Source organism: Grammomys surdaster, unplaced genomic scaffold (genome assembly GCF_004785775.1).
Source record: "Grammomys surdaster isolate TR1022 unplaced genomic scaffold, NIH_TR_1.0 126051, whole genome shotgun sequence".
NCBI classification, from domain to species: domain Eukaryota; kingdom Metazoa; phylum Chordata; class Mammalia; order Rodentia; family Muridae; genus Grammomys; species Grammomys surdaster.
Window position 1 is genome coordinate 3,011,096 of NW_021620862.1, and position 21,240 is coordinate 3,032,335.

Genomic DNA, 21,240 nt, shown 5'->3' on the forward strand with positions numbered 1-21,240 from the left:
AATATTCTTCACTCTTAAATAAAGAGAACTCAGTCATTTGGGACATTATGGAAGAAACTAGAGATCACTATGCTAAGAAAGCGAGGCACAGAAAGGACCATATTATCTCATGCATATGAGGAATCTAGAAGTGTATATCTTCTAGGTTTGAAGAGAACAGTGATGACCAACGGCTACGGAGACTGTAAGGGGAAGAAATGATCATAAAAGACTGATTAGTGAAGATGAGTGTAGTTGGATTGGAGCAAAACATTATGTTGGGTTACTGTATAGTCGGGAGAACATAGATAGTAATGTGCTATGCATTTCTAATAATTACCTTAAATAAATGTTTGAGGAGATAGAAATAATTTATACATATATTAAAACATGACATGGTATCCACTAATATGTGTATTTTATGTTTTGAACTGTAAGTTAACATAAACTTAATTTTAAAATCAGAAATGCGCTGAGCAGTGGTGGTGCACGCCTTTAATCCCAGCACTTGAGAGGCAGAGGCAGGCAGATTTCTGAGTTCGAGGCCAGCCTGGTCTACAGAGTGAGTTCCAGGACAGCCAGGGATACACAGAGAAACCCTGTCTCGAAAAACCAAAAAAAAAAAAAAAAAAAAAAAAAATCCAAACCAAAAAAAAATCAGAAATGCAGCAAAATATCTAAAAACATTTTTATTAAAAAAATGGAAAACTGCTTCAAGTTAAAAATTTAATTCAAGTTTTTCTAACTAAAACCAATATTACTATTAAGGACAACAGAAAATATAAGGGCAGAAAGAAAATGAAAATCTAAAAGCCTACATACACACAGAGAGAGAGACATACATGCTACACATGCTCACACACATGTGCACACACATGCACAAGCACACACATGTGCACACCCACATATTCATAATTTAATGATTGTGAAGAAAAAATGATTCAGTAAGGTCTGAGACATTAGACTCACTTTTAAAAGAAGTCCCAATATTAAATTATCCATTTAAATAAAGTACCACACATAGGAAGAATCCATCTAGTTTACAACACAAAAAAAAATCAGACTGAGGCCAGAACATTACAGAGGATTTGAACGCTGAGACACTTCTAAGTCCTTGCTGACACTAGACTGAGGCTCTATGAAGTCTCCAGACAGCAAGTGCCTCATGAATATAGAAACGCATACTCCAACAATAGGTTAATTTCCATTTTCGTAAAAATAAATGAGAGAAAATTGATTCTTTAGATGAGTAGACAGATATTAGAGGAAAGCGAAAGGACTTTAGAGCCTCAAGAGCTAACACAGCTGTTGTCTTCCTCACATCTCATACTCCTCTCAGCCCTCAGGAAGTCAAGGCAGAAGGACGGACACAAGAGTGACATAGTAAGTTTCAGGCCAACCTGCATTGCAGAGCAAGAAACAACCGTCTAAGTCTTTCTACCCAAAACTAAAAAGATAGGACTTACATCCAACTTTGGGAGCAAAAATGGGCAAAGTCAATCAAGCTTCAGTAAATGTTAAAAATTCATTCATAACAACATTTTTCACAGAAATCCTGCATTAATCAGTCACCTAGTAAACACCCTGTCATCACATCCTGGACTGTGAGCTCAAGATTTTAAAAGAAAATAAAGTAAAACAAAACAAGATATGATTCTTGATGTCAAGAAGTTTACAAAAAGAAAACAAAAGTAATAGAAATGATACACTTGTTTTTAAAACTGGGGAAGGGGCTGGAGGGATTGCTCAGCAGTTAAGAGCATTGGCTGCTTTTCCAGAGAACCCAGGTTTGATTCCTAGTACTCATAGGGAAGCTAAAATCCTTCTGTCTGTAACTCCAGTTCCAGGAGATCTGAAATCTTCTTCATGTCTCTATGGATAGTATAAAACACGGTACTTGTATATACATGCTGGCAAAATACACATACACATAAAATGCAAAGAAAAAGGAATAAAGCTATGTAAACATGTAGCCAGAGGACCCACCTAGCCTACCAAAATCAGGCTAAGTACAGGGTCGGGGGGGGGGGGATTGCTGCTTGACACTAAGACCCGAAAGACACAAGAGCTATTATGACTACAGGTCTATGTTGTGGATGAACTCAGTGTGTCGAAGCCTAGGGTAGATGAATGGGAGTAAGGCATGAGAAGAGTGAACACACAAGCCTGTATATACTTCAAAACAAAGAATATTGCAAATATAGAAAATAAAATCATATTAGTGTCACACTGGTATTTTTCTTTTCTATATTCCTAAAATACATCACAATTTATTGATCAAAAGTATTATTAAAAAAATTAGGAAACAAGCTAGGGCTAGGTCTGCACCTAGCATGTAAAAACCCTTGCTCCAATACAGAGTATTTAAAAAAAAAATTTTTTTTGTCTTTGATCATTTTATTAGTATTTTAAAATATTATTTTGTTTCACTAAGGTCTTAGAGAAGCATATTAGAGTAAGTTATTCTATTAATAATAATTAGAATAATAATAATTAGAAGGCTATTAATATTCTACTTTTAAAAGTTGTTGATTAGGATAAAATATAATAACATCTGTAGTAAAATAACCTTGTGATTGAGTTTGCTAGACCTAACTCATTATCAAGCCATCAGGTAAAATAATATTAAGAAAAAAATAGAAAGTAGCAAAATAGGTACAAAACCAGTCAATCAAAAGAATGGAAATATAGCCCCGTGGCTATCACAGCGCTGATCAGTATCAATGTTGTTGCTCATGAGTCACAGGGTATACATTAGTTACACTAATCAATCCTATTAGTTACTAATATACTAAAGTTTAGACAAAAATCTCAGAATCCTTCCCATTTGGCCATCTAAAACTAACACGCATACAGGCAGTTATACGTGAAACCTTTTACTACCACATTTCACTCTGAATTTCAAACATAAGCACAATATAGTTTGTATATAAAATGTGTTCAACTTAAAAAAATTGTATACCATTTTCTCAGAAGAACTTTATTTTAAAGTAGACCAAGGGTGATTTATCATTTTCCAGCCCTAGTTAAGCATGCAAGACAACAGAAACAGAACAATAAAGTGTAACATTGCAAATATACTTATATCTAATTACAAATAATGAATCCAGATATAAATACATCTTTACACTATTTTTTAACATAAAAATAATAAATAAGTATCTTACCTTTCCTCTGGTGTATCTACATGAAATGTTCTCTCTATAACAGTGGTCCACTGAAGACATCTGATAATAAATGTATTTGGCTTTGGTCGCTCTGTTTTCATTAACTGACATTCTATAAATAAAATTAAGTATCTCTTTAAATATACAAGTACTTAAACCATTTAATAAATAGTTGACAACTACATACACAGCAACGTACGGCCTTCCACAAATATCTGTTCAAGGTTATTCACATACAACCTGACCTCAGTATTTCTTTGGAGCCTGACCAGTTCAACCTGCTAAACCAGACTCTTCAATTGTTCCCAAACAAGTCTTGCTCTTTCTGTATCTTTAACTTCTGCAGCTTCTACTATCTGAAACACCTATTTATTTTAACCCTTTCCATTTTTAAGCACCAACTGTCACAACAATACCAATCCTTAAAGCCTAGATCAAATCATAATCATTCCATAAATGTTTTGTTTATTTTGGGCACAGACGTGTCATTTCCATGTCTATACTTTCATTTATTTATTACTATGCCCCTTGTTTTTCACTTGACATTGTATTATAGTATCAAACATCTTAAAAGAGTATCTTTTATCAATGTGCAGTCTTCTCAAGCAATAAACTGCTTGTAATTCTTAGTCTACAGTCACTGGCATCAGTCAGCCAGGAAGTGATTAGATTCAGTTAGGGAATACCTAGGAAGATGTCAAAGCATAGTCTATGGTATGAATTTAGAGTCCCATGCCTCTCTCACAAGGGAAAGGAAGAAGAAGCCATTTGTAAATGGTAATAAGCCAAGTAAGACATGGGTTGTCCTGCCCTTATTAAGAGCCTGTAACCCTCACAAGCTAAAATCAAATTATGGGCTTGGTAAGACAGTGATTTCTTCAGGTGACGGGTCAGAGGTAGAGAGAAGTGCCATTGTGTTGCTCTGTATGACTAGAAGGGCAGTGACAAAGGACAATCATGAAAGAAAACCTATTGTTAAAAGAAAGAGCAAAACAAAATAAAAACCAAAAAGCTGAGTTCCCCTGGGAGACAACACACAGGAAGCAAACATAGACCAGCTAGTCTTAACAGTGTGGCCTGCTTTAACCCCAGGGTAGGTAAGGCAGAGTTGAACATAGCAGTGAATGTAGACACTGACAAGTAAAAGGGCCTGTGCAGCAAGAGCTCCAATCTAATGAGCAAGTGCTGGCCAGATATCCTAACAGAGAATAACCTTACAGAGTCTGAGAGCCTCAAGCTGCAGGTCAGCAGGCAGGAAGACCTCTGGAGCCACCTATCTACAAAGTACAAAGGCAGGCATTCTGCCTGTACACAGCCCAGAAGGGATGCTAGGAAAGTGAAGATAGTTCTAGCAGACATTAGATACTTGTCTAGTATCAGCAATAGCATGCACAAGAGAAAAAGAAATAGTTTGCAAGTTCAACAAACCCTCCCAATATATACACCTGGCTCACTACACAGAGAGAAGCTCCATCCAATACTTCACCTCTTCTTTTAATATTTGTATTCTATTTTTCCTTTTCACTAAACTTTTAATAATGTTTTTAGTATATTTTATATCATGCTATTATTCCTTTTTACATGTTATTCTAATTTTTATGTATTCATTGGTGGCCACTTTTTTTTCCTTTTCCTTATCTTTTCTTTTGTTTTCTCATGATTCTTTCCCTTTCCAACTTAATACTATTTTTATTTTAATGCATTAAATTAACAAATGCATTTTTAATTTTCTCTTCATTTCCTATCCTTCATTTAACTAATCTTGTTTATGAAAACATCACCACTTGGTACAATTTCCTTCTTTTTCCACTTTAATCTCTCCTCATTTCTACTCCTTCATAATATTCTTTTCAATCCCCTGTGGATTTATTTAACCTTGCTTTTCCTCTGTTTCTGTCCACCCTGTTCCTGAGTGGTAGCTTCAAACAGCATAGTCCCCCCATCTGTTCATTTCTTGGAATGCTTGGTCCTCAGCTGGGAAGACTTAGAAGGTATGGTCTTGTTGGAAGAGGTGTGTCACTAGAGCTGGGCTTTTGGTTTCAAAAGCTTGCATCATTTACAGTATCTACCTCTTTTGGGGTGGGGGGTTGCCTCCTTCCTCCCGAAAAAGTAACAGAAAACCATACCAAGAGATAAGCAAATTACAGCAGAGATACAAGAAATGTGAAAGACCGTAAGATATCAAGATTCCTCAACATGATTAGAAACACATCAACTACCAAACTATATTTAAATATAAAAATGTGAAATTAAATTTTTGTAAGATTATCAGTAAAAATAAAGATACAAAAGAGGATAAAAACAAGCAGACAAATCCAATCTTGAAATAGAAAGTAAAGTCAGCAACATAGGAAGTAAAAGAAACATAAAAACCGAAAAATGGAGGGTGAATAATCAGCAATACTGGTTTTAAAAACATTCAACAAGGAAACTGATATAGGGGAGGGTAACTGGAAATCAAACGTTTAATGGGAACAAAAAAGGAAAGAAAGGAAGGGAAGGAGGGAGGGAAGGAAGGAGGAAGGAGGGAGGAAGGAGGAAGGAAGGAGAGAAAGAAAGAAAGAAAGAAAGAAAGAAAGAAAGAAAGAAAGAAAGAAAGAAAGAAGGAAAGAAAGAAAGGAAGGAAGGAAGGAAGGAAGGAAGGAAGGAAGGAAGGAAGGAAGGAAGGAAGGAAGGAAGGAAGGAAAGCAGAAAGCACCATCAATAATAGACTTGACCAAACAGAAGACAGAGTAAGAAAAATCAGATCTAAACAGCTTGAGTCAACAGAGAACTACAACTAAAGTCAATAAGGAAAGGTAAACAAATTGATATCTAAGAATTTTGAGAAGTAAGCAAGGGGGCAAATCTATCAATTCACAACAAGGTCTGAAATAAACACTAAAGGAATTAAAAATGTATTCATAAACCTACAGAGACAGATATCCAAACACAGGAAATGTTTAAAACTCCAGACAGACATGGGGATCTCTTCAGAACACAATAAAGTCAATATCAAAAAAATCTAAGTCAAGGAAACAATATTAAAAGCTGTATGGGCAAAACCTCGAATTCACAAAGGCAAACATGTTAGACTTTAGAATAATATCAGATCTCTTATTAGTATACTTCAAAGTTAAGAACATGGAATATCAGCAAAGATAGTTGTGAAAATTGACAAAGAGACATTTAAAGACAAAACCAAATGAAAGCAGTTCATGGCCACTAAGCCAGCACTACTTGAAGTTTTCACATGAATATGGAACAGGGAAAGTAAGACTGTCTCAATCATAAGAGCATGGAAAAGAGCAAATTTCAAAACAGAAAAGAATGAAGAAAAGAAACCTAGAAAAGAATTCATCATCATATTCAGTGCAGTAGACCAACACATCCTAATACTAACAACAGGGGAGAGAAAAGGTCAAAGAACCACAGGCCAACTAGCCAGAAAAACAACTGACGAAATTATCATAATGAATAAACATCTCTTAATATTAATTTAAAATATAAATAATCTAAACTCACCAATCAAGAGACAAAGTTTGGAAGACAGGATAGAAAAACTAAATCTAGCTATCTGTTGTTTCCAAGAAATACATCTTACTGTTAAAGGAAACAAAAGACTGAGTCAAAGGGTAAAAACCAAATAGAAAACAGAAACCAAAGCCAGACTGGCATATAGCTATTCTGATAGCTGAATGAAGTATACTTCATGGTAAAAATGTCAAAGAGATAAAGAGAAAGCCACTACATATTAAATAAGAATAATTCATCAAGAAGATAGAATAATTATAAACATAAATGTTAGGTCTCCTAATTTCATGAAAAACTGACCGACATAAAAGGTCACACAGGTCCTGAAACACTAATAATGCATGATCTCCATGTCCTAATCTGTAGAAAAGTCATCCTAACTAAAATCAATTTAACCTAAATGAAAGAAGCACACCCAGAGCTCTATAAAATAACAATCTTATGCCACAAAATACTAACTTGTCAGATTATATTTGTGGCCAGCATTATGTATGCATGGTATATATGACACATGCATTAGACTGTGCCTCTGTGATCTGGGCAGCACACAGATGGTCACTGGGCATCCTCCTTAGCACTGCCCACCTTACTCTCCCTAGACAGGGAATATCCACTTTCAAATCTCTGTTAAACTGGCTCTTACATTAAGCAGTTACACTAGTTATGCTCTCCAGAATAACCACCTACAAGCTGAATTTCAAACACTGCTTACTGTATACCATTCTGAACTACAGATGTCACAGGTTGTTTGAAATTCTAATTTTTCTGCAAACTTGAAAGCCAATTAACCTGTATATGTATATATTTCCAAAAGAAATTATAAGAAATCATCTATTAGGTTTTATTAAAAAGTTTAAAATTTTGGGCTGGAGAGATGGCTCAGGGGTTAAGAGCACTGACAACTCTTCCTGAGGACCTCAGTTCAATTCCCAGCAACCATATGGTGACTCACAACCATCTATAATGTGATCTGATGCCCTCTGCTAGTGTGTGTCTGAAGACAGCTGCAGTGTACTCATAGCAATAAAAATAAATAAACCTTTAAAAAAATTTATTTCAACTTCTTAAATCTATAAATACTACTTTTATCCTTTAAAAAATATACTAAGGCTTGGCATGGTAGCACATAACTTTAACTCTATTACTCAATAATCAGTGGCCTACTTCCCTGTCCTAGCCCAAAGTCATTCTCATGTCTGAATGGACTTTAAAATGTGGTAATATATACAACAAGTAATCTACAATGATTTTAAGTGTACAGTTTGCTGATACAAATAACAAAATGCAACTTAGTAACTTAAATACTTTTTCTGTTTAATATCTTTTTTTCTCCTGAGGATAAGATTTCATGTACCCCAAGTTTGTTTCAAACATAGTTTTTAGCTGAAAATGACCTTGAACTTCTGATCATCTTGCCTCTCTACCTCCTGAATGCTGAGATTACAGTCCTGTACCATCATTCCCAGTTTCGCAAGGTTTTGAGGCTGAACCTTAGGCTTTGTGAATTCTAGAAAAGAAGTCTACCAAATAACCTATTTTTAAAACTTATAACAGAAATCATTCAGCTCGGTCAGTCTACAACAATTTTGTTTATTCCTTTGTCAAAATAAAATTATCTATAACAAACATATCAATGCGGAAACAACATAAAATTTTGTAAAGTCACAAAACAATAATTTATAAGGTAAACAATAAATCTGCAAATAACAGACTATAACAAAGTTCAAAATGATTGAAATATTGCTTTAAATGTATTATATGCATTTTTAAGTTATAAGAACAGCCTATAGAAAGAGAAACTATCAGTGTGCAATTTGAAAGCAGTAACTGTTGCTAGTTAGATGATTCAATTACCATGAACTATTCTGGCACGTTTCAAAAGCACTGCCATTTTAAAACATACAAAATATCTAAAAATGCAACCATGGTAATAGATTCTAAGTGCATGGGTTGGGGTGAGAGAAAAAGACAATGACAAATTGGTCCAAAAGGACACTGAGACTTCATAGTTGGAAGACTATTGTGCTGACAATTAGTAACAGAGGAAGCAGAGCACAAAACAAATGAATGAAAAAGGCTGCACTTGCAGTGAAAGGCCTTATTATAGTGCAGAAACATTGTTATAATAAAGGGGCAATGTACTCTACTCTATGGAACTTCCAAACAGCACCCCAATCTCTTTTCTCTTTCCCTGCATTGCATTTCTTCATTAGCATCTGCTTGATTATGTATTATTTCCAACCCAAAACAATTCCTCTATATTATTTCTAAATCCTGAAGTTGAAAGGCCCCTCCTTCCACTCTGGCCTTAGGCCTCATTTCACATTACTAGAAATTTAACAAATGCTTTTAAATGAAGACAGATATGGGATCGAAGGACATTAAGGCATGATTTAGCACTAATAATTAAAGAGAAGCGACAAAAATGTGAAACTTAAATACAATTTGCCAAAATGTTGATAACTACATAATTTATCAAGAATATCCAGATGATATTTCCTCTAAAACTTAGTGTCTGTGCTGTGGCTTCTGATATGATTTGAAGCTCAATGCTGAAAGCTTTATATACTAGTAACTTCTCTGCACCATTACTCTTTCCTCAGAAGGAAGTTGTTCCCCAAATCTAAAATGTGTCTACATACTAGATGAGAATGACAAGAGTTGATCAATAACACTGGCAAACAAGTTAAGAGGAGTGTAAGCATTTCTCTCCTCAACTCCCCACTGGAAAAACCCACCCTGAATCCCTAAGCAGTAGACAGGCTGAAGTAAGGAGGAAGACTAGAACAAGCACTGGACTTAAAGCTTCTGCTTTATTTTACATGTGTCAAAATACTGATGAAAGACAGTTATATGATCTACTCAAATTAAGCAATTTTTTTTTTACAAAATAATCAATAGACCTGATCATTACATTGGCATCTACCCTTATGTATCCTAATGTACCATCTATCAGATCTGCAAGATCATATTTTTCTTTGGGTATTGACCATTCTTTACCTGAAGAAGAATTTTTTTTTTTTTAGATTTTTAAAATGTTCTTCTTTCTTTTTAATTTTTTTCTTTTTTAAAAATCAAATCATAAGTTTTACTTATTCACACAGGGGTTATAATCATAAAAAGGCAGGACATGGGGAAGGGGATGACAACGGAGTGTGGGTGTTCAGAGGGAGTACAGATATCTTTCAGAACAGGGTATCGGCTGGGTGAAGGTTCAGGGGACAGGTGTCTATGATTCACTTGTCCTTATCTAAGTTGGTATTGTCTGCCAAGGCTACCTATTTACAAGGTCTATGACTACTCAGGCTGGTAAATTTCCACAAAAGCTTCCTGTTTATAATAGCTTGTAGCCATCTGTTTCAATGTTTTTCCACAGAGACTTAAGACTTGGTGTTAGTATACATGTATGACAGGTCTACTGCTGATTTTAGGCCTATGGCTGATTTTAGGCCTTCAGTGTATAAGCAGGGCTGCCCCTGACATCTCCTCCCTTCTCTAAGTATAGAAGGGCTGTGGTGATTCTAATCTTGCGAAGGCGGGGATAGAGGCCTGACCTCCAGTAATTGAAGGGGACCTTGTAATAGCTCCAGTCCCCCTGTCGTTGTCCAGTGAGGCATGAGGGCCATACCCATCCTGATGTCTTTTTCCTGGAGAGGGGATACTTTTGACATCAACCGCTATGCAGTCAAGCTTGACCCTCAATACCTGAAGAATCTTAACTCAATACATAATCAAGATGAATTCAAGCTAAACATTAGACCACAGCTACTTGTTTTGAGATGCTAAGAAAATTTTAATCTCTATAGGTCTGCTTTATTATCTAGTTTTTGAAAAAAGGGAAGAATAATACTTGTTATGTTTCTTATGGTAAATATAATTATAAAAAGTAAAACAACTGATATAGTAGGTTTTTAAGTGTCAATTCTTTCCTTACTCCCATCAATCTCCCAGTTCCCTATGCATTAAATTTTAAAATAGGATTAAAGAAGCAATTACAATAGGCATATAATCATGATTCTAATTATTTTTAAAACCACATACAGTCCTCTACTATCTAGAAACTAAAATTTTAAGTTGCAAAATAATTTACAGAAAATAGTCAAAGACTAAATCATATAAAAGTATATATGCTCAACCAAACATTTTCTATAGACTTTATCAGACCATAAGTTATTAAGAGTTGGAAAGCAACAAGCAGAATTGATTTTGCCATTCAAATATGAAAGGTCATCACAGAAGACAGTGCAAGGATTAGTACGAATGTAAAACAACAATGAAGGATCCTTAGCTATGCATCAACGCTGGCTTGTATCTGTTGCTTTACACATCAGTTTAGAACATGACCAACGTCCATTCTCTCTCTACCCACATGACGGCACCACCCTAAAGAAAAGGACTGTTTTTTTTTTTATTGGATATTTTATTTACATTTCATATGTTATCCCCTTACCCCATCCCCCACCCACCCGGGAACCCCCCATCCCCTTACCCCTCCTCCTTCTTCTCTGTGGATGTAACCCCCACCTACTCCCCCCACTCCCACTTCCCCACCCTCAAAATTCCCACCCCCTGGGGCGTCCAGCCTTCATGAGGTCAAGGATCTCATCTTCCACCTGTGCCCAGCAGGGCCCTCTACTCTTACATATTCAGCTGAAGCCATGGATCCCTCCGTAAGTGCTCCCAGGCTGGTGGTTAGGACCCTGGGAGCTGTGGTTGGTTGGTATTGTTGCTCTCCTCATGGTGCCACAAACCCTTTCAGCTCCTTCAGTCCTCACTCTAACTCCTCCATTGAGAACCTCATGATCAGTTCAATGGCTAGTTGTGAGCATCTGCCTCTGAATATGTCAGACTCTTGAAGACCTCTGAGGAGACATCCATATCAGGCCCTTATCGGCATGTACTTCCTGACTTCCACATCAGCATCTACCTTTGGTGACTGCATATGGGGTGGATACTCAGGTGGAAAGGAAACATTTCAAGACATATCTATCTGTTCCAAGCTAAAAACTATTCTTAAAAATAGTTTTTAGTTTAAAAGTACTTCCTTTATGTTGGGATTTGAAATGCAACATTTATCTGTGTCGATAAAATTATTTTATATGTTACTAAATGAGACAATAAATAGGAATATTACAGAAACAAAAAAACAAACAAAATCCACCAGATAAACTAATGGAATTCCTAAGGCCTAATTCTGACTTTGGGAAAACAAATACCTGAGATAACTGAAGCAATCCTTTGTTTCTTTCAGGTATCCCTCTGTAAGGGCTAATTTTATGTCAACTTGACACAGTCTAGAGTTACCTGAGAAGAGGGAACCCCAATTGAGAAAATGCCCCCTCCCAAATCAGGCTGATCTGTAGGCAAACCTATAAGGCGTTTTCTTAATTAGTGTTGATGTGGGAGGGCCCAGCCCATTGTGAGTAGTCCCACCCCTGGGCTCATAGTCTTGGGTTCTAGAAAAGAAGCAAGCTGAGCAAGCCATGAGGAGCAAGCCAATAGGCAGTATTCCTCCATGGCATCTGCATCAGCTTCTATGTGGATTACAGCCCTGATTGAGTTCCTGCCTAATGTTTTGACAAACTGTGAAATAATCCCTTTCCTCCCCAAGTTACTTTTGGTCATGATGCTTCATCATAGCAATTGTAACCCTAAGACACCCTTTTCCTCAAACAGTTTCCATTCTATATGGAGACAGGAGTGGCATACGATTGAGCTCTGGTTCTTTCTCGAGAATTCGTATCTATTTAATTCAAAAGGGAAGATATTCAGCTGGAGTTTCTGAGAATTTTTTAAATTAGAAGACTAATTCTACCTAGAATGCAGCTTGTCTTTTAAAATGTTACTATTTCTCTAAAGAATATCAATCTCCAGAGAGGGTTTTCTCAATAGTCTACTTTCTAATGAATCTCCCATTTCCTAAAATTTGTATTTTACTGTAAAACTTACTCCAGAATTTAATCGTGAAACATGTCAAGTACTAATTCCAAGTGTCACAAAGTATTTTTACTACTACACTGCAAATTCTATTATCTGTGGAGTAATGAATTGAACACAGAATTTGGAGTTTGCATTGTTACTCATATATTTAATTTCTGGCTCTAACAACTACCAAGAAGCATATCACACAATTTTCTGAGCCTTTTCAAAATAGGAAACACAATATTTACTTCACAGTATTTCTGTAACAAGTAAATGAGATAACATTATCTGAAAGGGTATGGTACATACTAACAACTTTTTAAAGATTGCTTTCTTTCTTTTTTATTTTACATCCTTGAGTACTAAGATACAATGTTGAGAACATAACACTCCCAATAAAAACTTTCTAAATAGTCACTAGAGCTTAAGGTTTATGGCAATCTTAGTTTTCAACTTGACTACATTTGGAATAAACTAAAAGCCAAGCACCTGAGCACACATTTGAGGAGTTTTTCTTGATGGGATCATTTAAAGTGGGAAGACACACCCTGAATCTGAGCCACAACTTTTAGTGACAGTCCACAGAAAAGGCCATGGAAGAAGGAAGCCTTTGCTTTTTGCCTGCTTGCCTTCACTCTCACTAGCAAGTTCATCTTTCCTGTTGCTAAGACATTCCTTCTCTGGTTATTAGAAACTAATTCTTCAAGACTTCAATGTAGACTGAAGACCCAGCAATTCTCTAGGACTTCTGGGACTCCTGTAACAGACTGGGAACTCTGAGAGATTCAGTCTCATGTACTGAACAACTACCAAAGTTGTGGCTATCCAGTGTGAGACAGCCATTGTTATAATGGCTACCTGGCCTGCAGCCTGATAGCCACTCTAATATATCTCACATGTATGTATTTTCACTCCCTCAGTTCTGCTCCTATAAAGACACATGATAAATCTGACTTCATATATAAGTCAATTATGTTATCACACATGATATAGGCAGTGTCAAGAACAGAGTATATATGCCAAGTTGCTATCTAGGAACACAAGAAGAGAAACCAAGAAAAAAGTTAAACTGGGGCTAATCACCAGAATGCCAGGAAAGCAAGAGGCTCCCAGGACCCAGTGGGGATGACATTAATTGAAATGTCCAACAAAGGGGAGAAAGAACCTGTAGAGACCAAATCCAGAGGTTAGGCATAGCCCCTGGTTGAGGGATGGGGCCACCCACCAAACTCAAAAATATTAACCCAGAATTGCTCCTGTCTAAAGGAAATACAGAGACAAAGAGTGGAACAGAGACTGTAAAAAAGATCATCCAGAGACTGCCCCACCTAGGTATCCATTCTATATGCAGCCACCAAACCCAGACATTATTGCTGATGCCAAGAAGTGCTTGCTGACAGGAGCCTGATACAGCTGCCTCCTAAGAGGCTCTGTCAGTCTTACCAATACAGATGTGGATGCTTGCAGCCAACCATCGGACTGACCACAAGAACTCCCCAATGGATAAATTAGAGGAAGGGCTGAAGGAGCTGAAGGGGTTAACAACCCCACTGGAAGAACAACAATATCAACCAAGCACACACCACCCAACCCACTTCCCCAGCCCAGAGATCCCAGGGACTAAACCACGAACCAAATAATACACATGAAAGGACCCATGGCTCCAGCTGCATATATAGCAGAGGATGGTCTTATCTGGCATCAATGGGAAGGGAGGCCCTTGGTCCAGTGAGGGCTCGATGCTCCAGCACAGGGGAATGCTAGGGCAGTGAAGCAGAAGGTGGGTGGGGGAGCGCCCTCATAGAAGTGGGGTGAGGTGGGGTCAGGGGGATGGGATAGGGGATTTGCAGAGGGGAAAACATTTGAAATGTAAATAAATAAAATAACCAATAATTTTTTTAAAAAAAGAACTTAAAAGTAATTCAGTAACAATTATAGAAAGACTATCCATTATAGACAGGCAATAGATGGTCAACCTTGACAGACCTAACTCAGTGGTAGAAACAGAAGAGTGGGTGCAAAGGAAGCTACTTCTGCTGGGGTTTGCTTCCATTCTAGTATCTCAGATTGTAAGCGTCTGGATCTTATCACTCCTGGCCTGGTTTCTCATAAAACCATTACCTACCACATCGTCTCCCCTTTTAAACAGGCAGTGATTTTAAAAACAATTTAATTTTAGTATCTCCCCAATGGATAGTAAGAGTTTCTTCAGAAAGACACTGGAAGATTATGAAAAGAAAAAGGCAATTTCTGACTATACGGGAGTAACTGGTTGACACATGTGTAATCCTTAGCCAGTAGAAACTTGGTTCTTCAAAAGCCATTTGATTAAGTTTACACTGAAATTTTCTGTTTTATTTTCAAATAAGGCATCGGCTTTTTACAGTGTGATAAACCTATTATTAGACTTAATTCCCCATCTATCTAAAAGTTTCCTCAGAATTAGAAATAAAAATACATCCAATCTTCAATAGGTTAAGTATGTAAAATAGTCTGAGAAGTCACTCAAAGCAAAAGCACTTATAAATGTGCATGGTATTGAACTTAACAGAATGTAGCAATTTACATAAAAAACACCATGGAGCGTTAAGGTGTAGCTCATCATCAAGGTTTTCGAATATGTTTAGGCCCTGGGTTCCATCTCCATCACTACAACAACAAAAAATATAGAATATTAAGTCATATAGAGAAATATTGAAAAGATATGATGTATATATAAACAGATATAATTTTTTATTTTGTACAAGTATTTATGGATAAGTAAAAAATAATAATTCAGCTTCCCCATGTTAAAAAAAATTGAGCAGCTCTAAGATTTGTCTGAGAGAAGGAATGGTACTTGGACGACGTTGTTTTTAACATATATATTCATTTATTCCAAGTATTGCAGAGAAAAGAATTTCTGAACATAAAAAACCAATTAGGAGACTGTTAACATAATCCAGGAAGAATTAATAAAGACCTGAGCTGGCTCATAACAGGAAGAGCTAACTGACAGCTTGTTTGTTTGAAGATATACACCTACCACCACACAATATAACCAGATGCTCAAGCAAGGTATTAATTTCTAACCTAAATGCTTATATAATCAATAATTCCTTTCCTTCTTTCATACCCTATCATCCAGACCTGATGCTAACAACTCAAATATAAACTATTTAGTAACCCTAGTTAACTATTACATATTGCTTCTTTAACAAGTTCCATGGCATTTACTTTTTATAAAAATCCATTTTGGCAACTAAACCCATTTTTCTCCTCACCTACTATGTGTACAATGATAATACTATACAGTGTCTATGTCAAATTCCTGTATTTAAAACTTATAATCCACTAGGCACTAAACAAGATAGTAAATGATCAACGAACTTAAAATTTAATTACTCTGAATTTTCATAATTCATATCTATCTAGACAGCTAATGGTTCTTCTAGATATACAGGATTAATGCTAAATCTAAATTTCTCTTTCCATATGTTTTGATTTGAACCAGGAACTGATTTGTCTCCGAATCTGAAACCCAAATCTAACAATTTTCAGCCATGAAGATGATTTTGGTGGTTTTACGACTTTCAATGTGAGTAAAAAAATAGGTTAGATAGGAAACATTCATTTCTAAAGGGAGCAGCTATGAATGTAGGTAACCTATCTTTTATAAAAGAATTTTAAAAAGTTTTAGAAAAGAGGCATTTACAGGATAGACCAACATTTGCAGCACATAACACAGACTTCTAGGAGGAGCTTCTTGGGATAAATGCTGGTATACCCTGCTTCTTACCACACAGAGTAAGAGGAACCTTGCAAAAATAGAATGAACCTAAAGACATGGGCAGTTTTCAGTCTTCCATAGAGAAATTATTCCCTCTTTGAAGTTTAAAAATCTAAGAATTCAGTAATAATATGATAGATGAAAAATACCAGATACTCGATAGAAAAAGTACCATGTGACAATATGTGTTTGTAGCAGTTTCAACTCAGTATGCATGTATTCTCAACAATGTTTTCTCTATCTACGATTATTATAAATAAGTCATGGTAACTTTTAGTTATGGTTATACTATGCTTAAAAATAATTTCTAAATTTCATCTCTATTTCACTGCATTTAGAAGGCACCTTCATTCACAGTCCATATTTGATCTGATAAACTCAAATTAGAATAAAGGTCAAATATTGTTATCCACATTCTTTAGTAGTTTATATATTTCCATTCTAAATGTCAATGGCTACTTAATAATTTAAATAATGGTTCTTATATTCTAAATCAATGAAAAGTAAAGATGAAAACTATCTGCTATTATAGATTTTAAATATTATCCAACAGCACATTTTAGATGTTTGGTGTTTAGCTTGGAGCTCTTGGAAGATGGTAGAAACTTTATGAGATGTGACCTGATGTGAAAAGTCTTTTGGTTACTGGTAATTATATCCCTGAAGGTGGCTATAAGAACCTAGTTCTTTCTCTTTTTGTTCCCTGGCCATGACATAAACCATTTTACTCTGGTACATGCTTTCACCATAAATAAGTGCCTCACAATGAGCTCAAAGCAAAACGATTAACCTCTAATGCAGGATAACCCCAAAGCTATGAGCAAAAATAAATCCTTCTGCCTTCAGTGGTTTCTTTTAGGCATGCTTTCACAACAAAAGAGTAAGTATGTAATACACTAACTTAAGATCCTACTACAATGGGGAGGGGAAAGAATAACATTTAAATGACAGCAGAGTATTGCAAGTTTTTGCAAGAACCATTTTATTTTTAATTATGTGTATGGGGTGGATACGTACCAGTGAGTGCAGGTACTCATGGAGGCCAGAGGTGTCAATCTCCCTGAAGTTGGAGTTTTAAGCAGTAATGAGTCACCTGACATAGGGGCTGGGAGTTGAACTCAGGTCATTATATATGCAGTCTTTAATACAGAGCTATCTCTTCAGCCTTGAGTCACATAAGTTTTAATCCATGTATTTAAATAACATTACCTAGTAAGATAACCTTAAACAAATCATTGACTCCAAAGGCTTCATTTTCTTATCTAAAAAGGAGAAATTTACATAGTATGTGCTCACATATTCAAGAATAATTATCAGTCATAGTATGTAGACACTAGGAAATAGGATTAAACTATTTCACCTAGAATAACTCAGACTAATAAATAAGGCATAACCAAGAACCAGATACCCAAGAAACAAGGTGATAAACATACACGTTCACACCCAAACCTTAGTTTGAGGAAGGTAGAGGAATGAATAGCTTTAAATGAATTAATGGGGAAAAGAAATTTTAAAATAAATTAGACAAATGAAAATTACACAGGCAAATAGGAAGATGAGGACATTCTAGCCAGAAGCCAAGACAGAGAGCAGAAGAGCGGCAAAGTTTTCAGGGAGCTATAACCAGCTCAGCACTGTTGAGGCAGAACTGCAGAGCAAGAAGAGCCGTGGAGCACGAGATGAAAGGAGCGGCCAGACTGGAGCGATCCTAATACGATACATTAAGGAAGCTGGACAGCATCCAGGAGGCAATGAAGATCCAAGGCAGAGATTTCCTGGGGAGAGCGGCATAGTTAAGATGTAATTTTAGAAAGATCCTTCTGACAGACAAGTGGAAGAAGAACATGAGTGCCACAGACAAGATGCAGAGACTGAGTTAAGAGTCTGTATCACAGACTAAGAGACTGAGTCATTCCAGGAAAATAGTTTGAGGTACACATAATAGGTTTCAACGTAAGAATAAAATCAACAGAACTAGGAATGGATCGAGAGTGTGGAAGAGACGTGAAGGAAAGGAAAAGATAGGGAATAAACTCAGCAGAGGCAGAAATGAAATACTGAACAATAAGGGGAAATAGGCAACTGTCTTGAGGTCAGCCTAAGACAAGTAAAGGCTAAAAAACACATAGGGTGGCAATAATTTACAGTGAAATTAATATGATATAATTATCAGGAGAGCAGCCTGGTCTGAATACATGAAAAAGTGGGAATAAGGTACACAATTTGTAACTAAAATTTTATAAACAATGTAACTCTACAGATTCAGGTATAATGTACAAGGTGTGGAGTCCTTAGCTAGATGTTTATTAAATACAAAATTATACTTCTTAAAAATATGAACACGGAGAAACCTGACAGCACAGAGGGCAATACCATCCCAAAAGTTTGGTTAGCACAATGAAATGCAGCTCAATGCCAATCCAGAAGCAAATTAAAGCTGAAAATTAATTCTAAGCTTAACGAGGATTTTAGCCAAATGTGTTATCTTGGGCATTTGAGGAAAAAGTAAAAGCAAGAAGGCCATTTTCAATGTTTTCTTGCTTGTGTCCCGTGAACCAGGACATTTATCTAGTAAAGACTTTCTGACTTTCCTTTAAAGCAGGTCATAATTCCTCCTTTAAAATGTCTTTCAACCCCCTCTGACTGGCGATATGAATTCTTGCTTAGGCTGCAAGGCTAAGCACTGCAAGGGAATATAAATAAAAGTTAAAAATATCTCTCTGGGTTCTCTGAGGGACAAGCCTGACTGCATAGGGGTTGATGTCAAAAGTATCCCCTCTCCAAGAAAAAGACATCGGGATGGGTATGGCCCTCATGCCTCACTGGACAACGACAGGGGGACTGGAGCTATTACAAGGTCCCCTTCAATTACTGGAGGTCAGGCCTCTATCCCCACTTTGAAAGATTAGAATCACCACAGCCCTTCTATGCTTAGAGAAGGGAGGAGATGTCAGGGGCAGCCCTGCTTATACACTGAAGGCCTAAAATCAGCCATAGGCCTAAAATCAGCAATAGGCCTGTCATACATGTATACTAACACCAAGTCTTAAGTCTCTGTGGAAAAACATTGAAACAGATGGCTACAAGCTATTATAAACAGGAAGCTTTTGTGGAAATTTACCAGCCTGAGTAGTCATAGACCTTGTAAATAGGTAGCCTTGGCAGACAATACCAACTTAGAGAAGGACAAGCGAGTCATAGGCAGAGTCATAGTGACCTGTCCCCGAACCCTCACCCAGCCGATATCCGGTTCTGAAAGGTATCTGTATTCCCCCTGAACACCCACACTCCAGTGTTATCCCCTTCCCCACATCCTGCCTTTCTGTGTTTATAACCCCTGTGTGAATGAATTAAGATTTGAGAAAAAATAAATAAATTATTTAAAAAAAAAGAAATGTCTTGCCTATTCCTGGAACAAATGTCATTATCTCTGAAGATAGTAATCAATAGAAAGTTCTCAGCAACCAGGTCTTGCTCCGTCCTCCATGCCTATGACCATTACATTACCTATATCCCAGTCCTATTTCCCATGATTCTCTACCTACCTTTTCATTAATCCCCACCCCTTAAATCTCATCACGAGGGATGCTGAAGGAAGAAGGTCTCTGTTAGGTGGAAGCCAGCCTGTATAACAAGTTTCAGGCCACTCAGGGGCTACAAAGTGAAACTTTGGTGGGGGTGGGGGGTACTCACAGCACAAAAACATACAAGTCTTTGGGTCTTAGTTTCCAAAGTCTAGATAAAATTAATGCTAGACAAATGTATATGTATATTTTTCTTTTGTTTATAAGGTCCTTAGCCATGAATCCAACATAGGAAGAAAAAATATTGCCTTCCCTCCCCATTAGAAATAAGGGGGCTACTGGAGAGACCACCTAAAGCAGTTTCAATCAACTAGTAGTTAAGAAGTATCATCAGTGAGAACAAAGGCTTTGGGGGTTTTTCCTGATACTACAGTCTGAACCCAGGGCCTTATGTATGCTAAGCATATGCTCTACCCCTAGCCTGAACACTGTTATTAAAAAAGGAAGAAAACCTACATAATGAATATTGGAGGAAAAATCAATTTTAAAATCCTTCTGGTTCATATTATAATTTTTCAAATGAGAAAGAAAGGCTATTTCTGGGAAATTTTATTAAAGTCAATATTCAAGTATAATGTCCATGTGTGACCACACACATATACATATTAGTACTTGTATGTGCACATATGTTTGAAGCCAGGTGTCACCTTCCTCAATCACTCTACACCCTACCCTTTGAGATAGTCTCTCAATGAACCTAGAGTTTACAGATTATGCTGGGCTGGCCAAACCATGAGCTCCATTAAACAACCTTTCTCTGCTACTAGAGACCAGGAATAAAGTCATGGTCTCCTACACTTATTTAATATGGTCGTTGGACAGCCAAACTCAAGGACTTATATCACCACAGGAAGCAGATAACCAAATGGAGCTATCTTAGAAGCCAGACCATGAAGGAACATTTTTAATTAGGGGAAAAATAGAGGACTCAAATTGTAGCTATTAATAGGATATATAATATTTAACATACCTTAGAAAAACCTTGCAATAATTTTAAAGGCTATTCAAATTCTTTTAATTTTTAAATTTTATTTTTATTTACATGCATGTGTATGCATCTGCTCGTCCAAATGCATAAAGGTACCCAGAGAGGCCAGAAGAGGGTGTCAAATCCCCTGGAACCAGTGTTACAAATGCTGTGAACCACAGTTAGCAGTTAACTGCTGAGCCATGCCTCCAGCCTCTTGAAGAACAATATTCCATAGAGGGCCAAAGCAAGTGAAGAACTAGCTGCCAGTCAAAGGAAACAGGTTGTTTTTATTGATGCCCCATAAAAGCATTGTCATCTTCTGCCTATAATACCTCC

The 21,240-nt window shown here is 36.6% G+C and overlaps 1 protein-coding gene across 4 annotated transcripts in view; it reads right to left on the bottom strand.

Annotated features, from left to right (window-relative positions):
- The window catches only part of Akt3 (AKT serine/threonine kinase 3), a 242,803-nt gene that overhangs the window by 92,455 nt on the left and 129,108 nt on the right, over positions 1–21,240 (bottom strand). For all 4 annotated transcript variants that reach the window (XM_028755300.1, XM_028755298.1, XM_028755299.1 and 1 more), the window contains one exon: positions 3,147–3,258. In XM_028755300.1, coding sequence (XP_028611133.1) covers positions 3,147–3,258 — 112 coding nt within the window. The remainder of the gene's footprint in view (positions 1–3,146; positions 3,259–21,240) is intronic.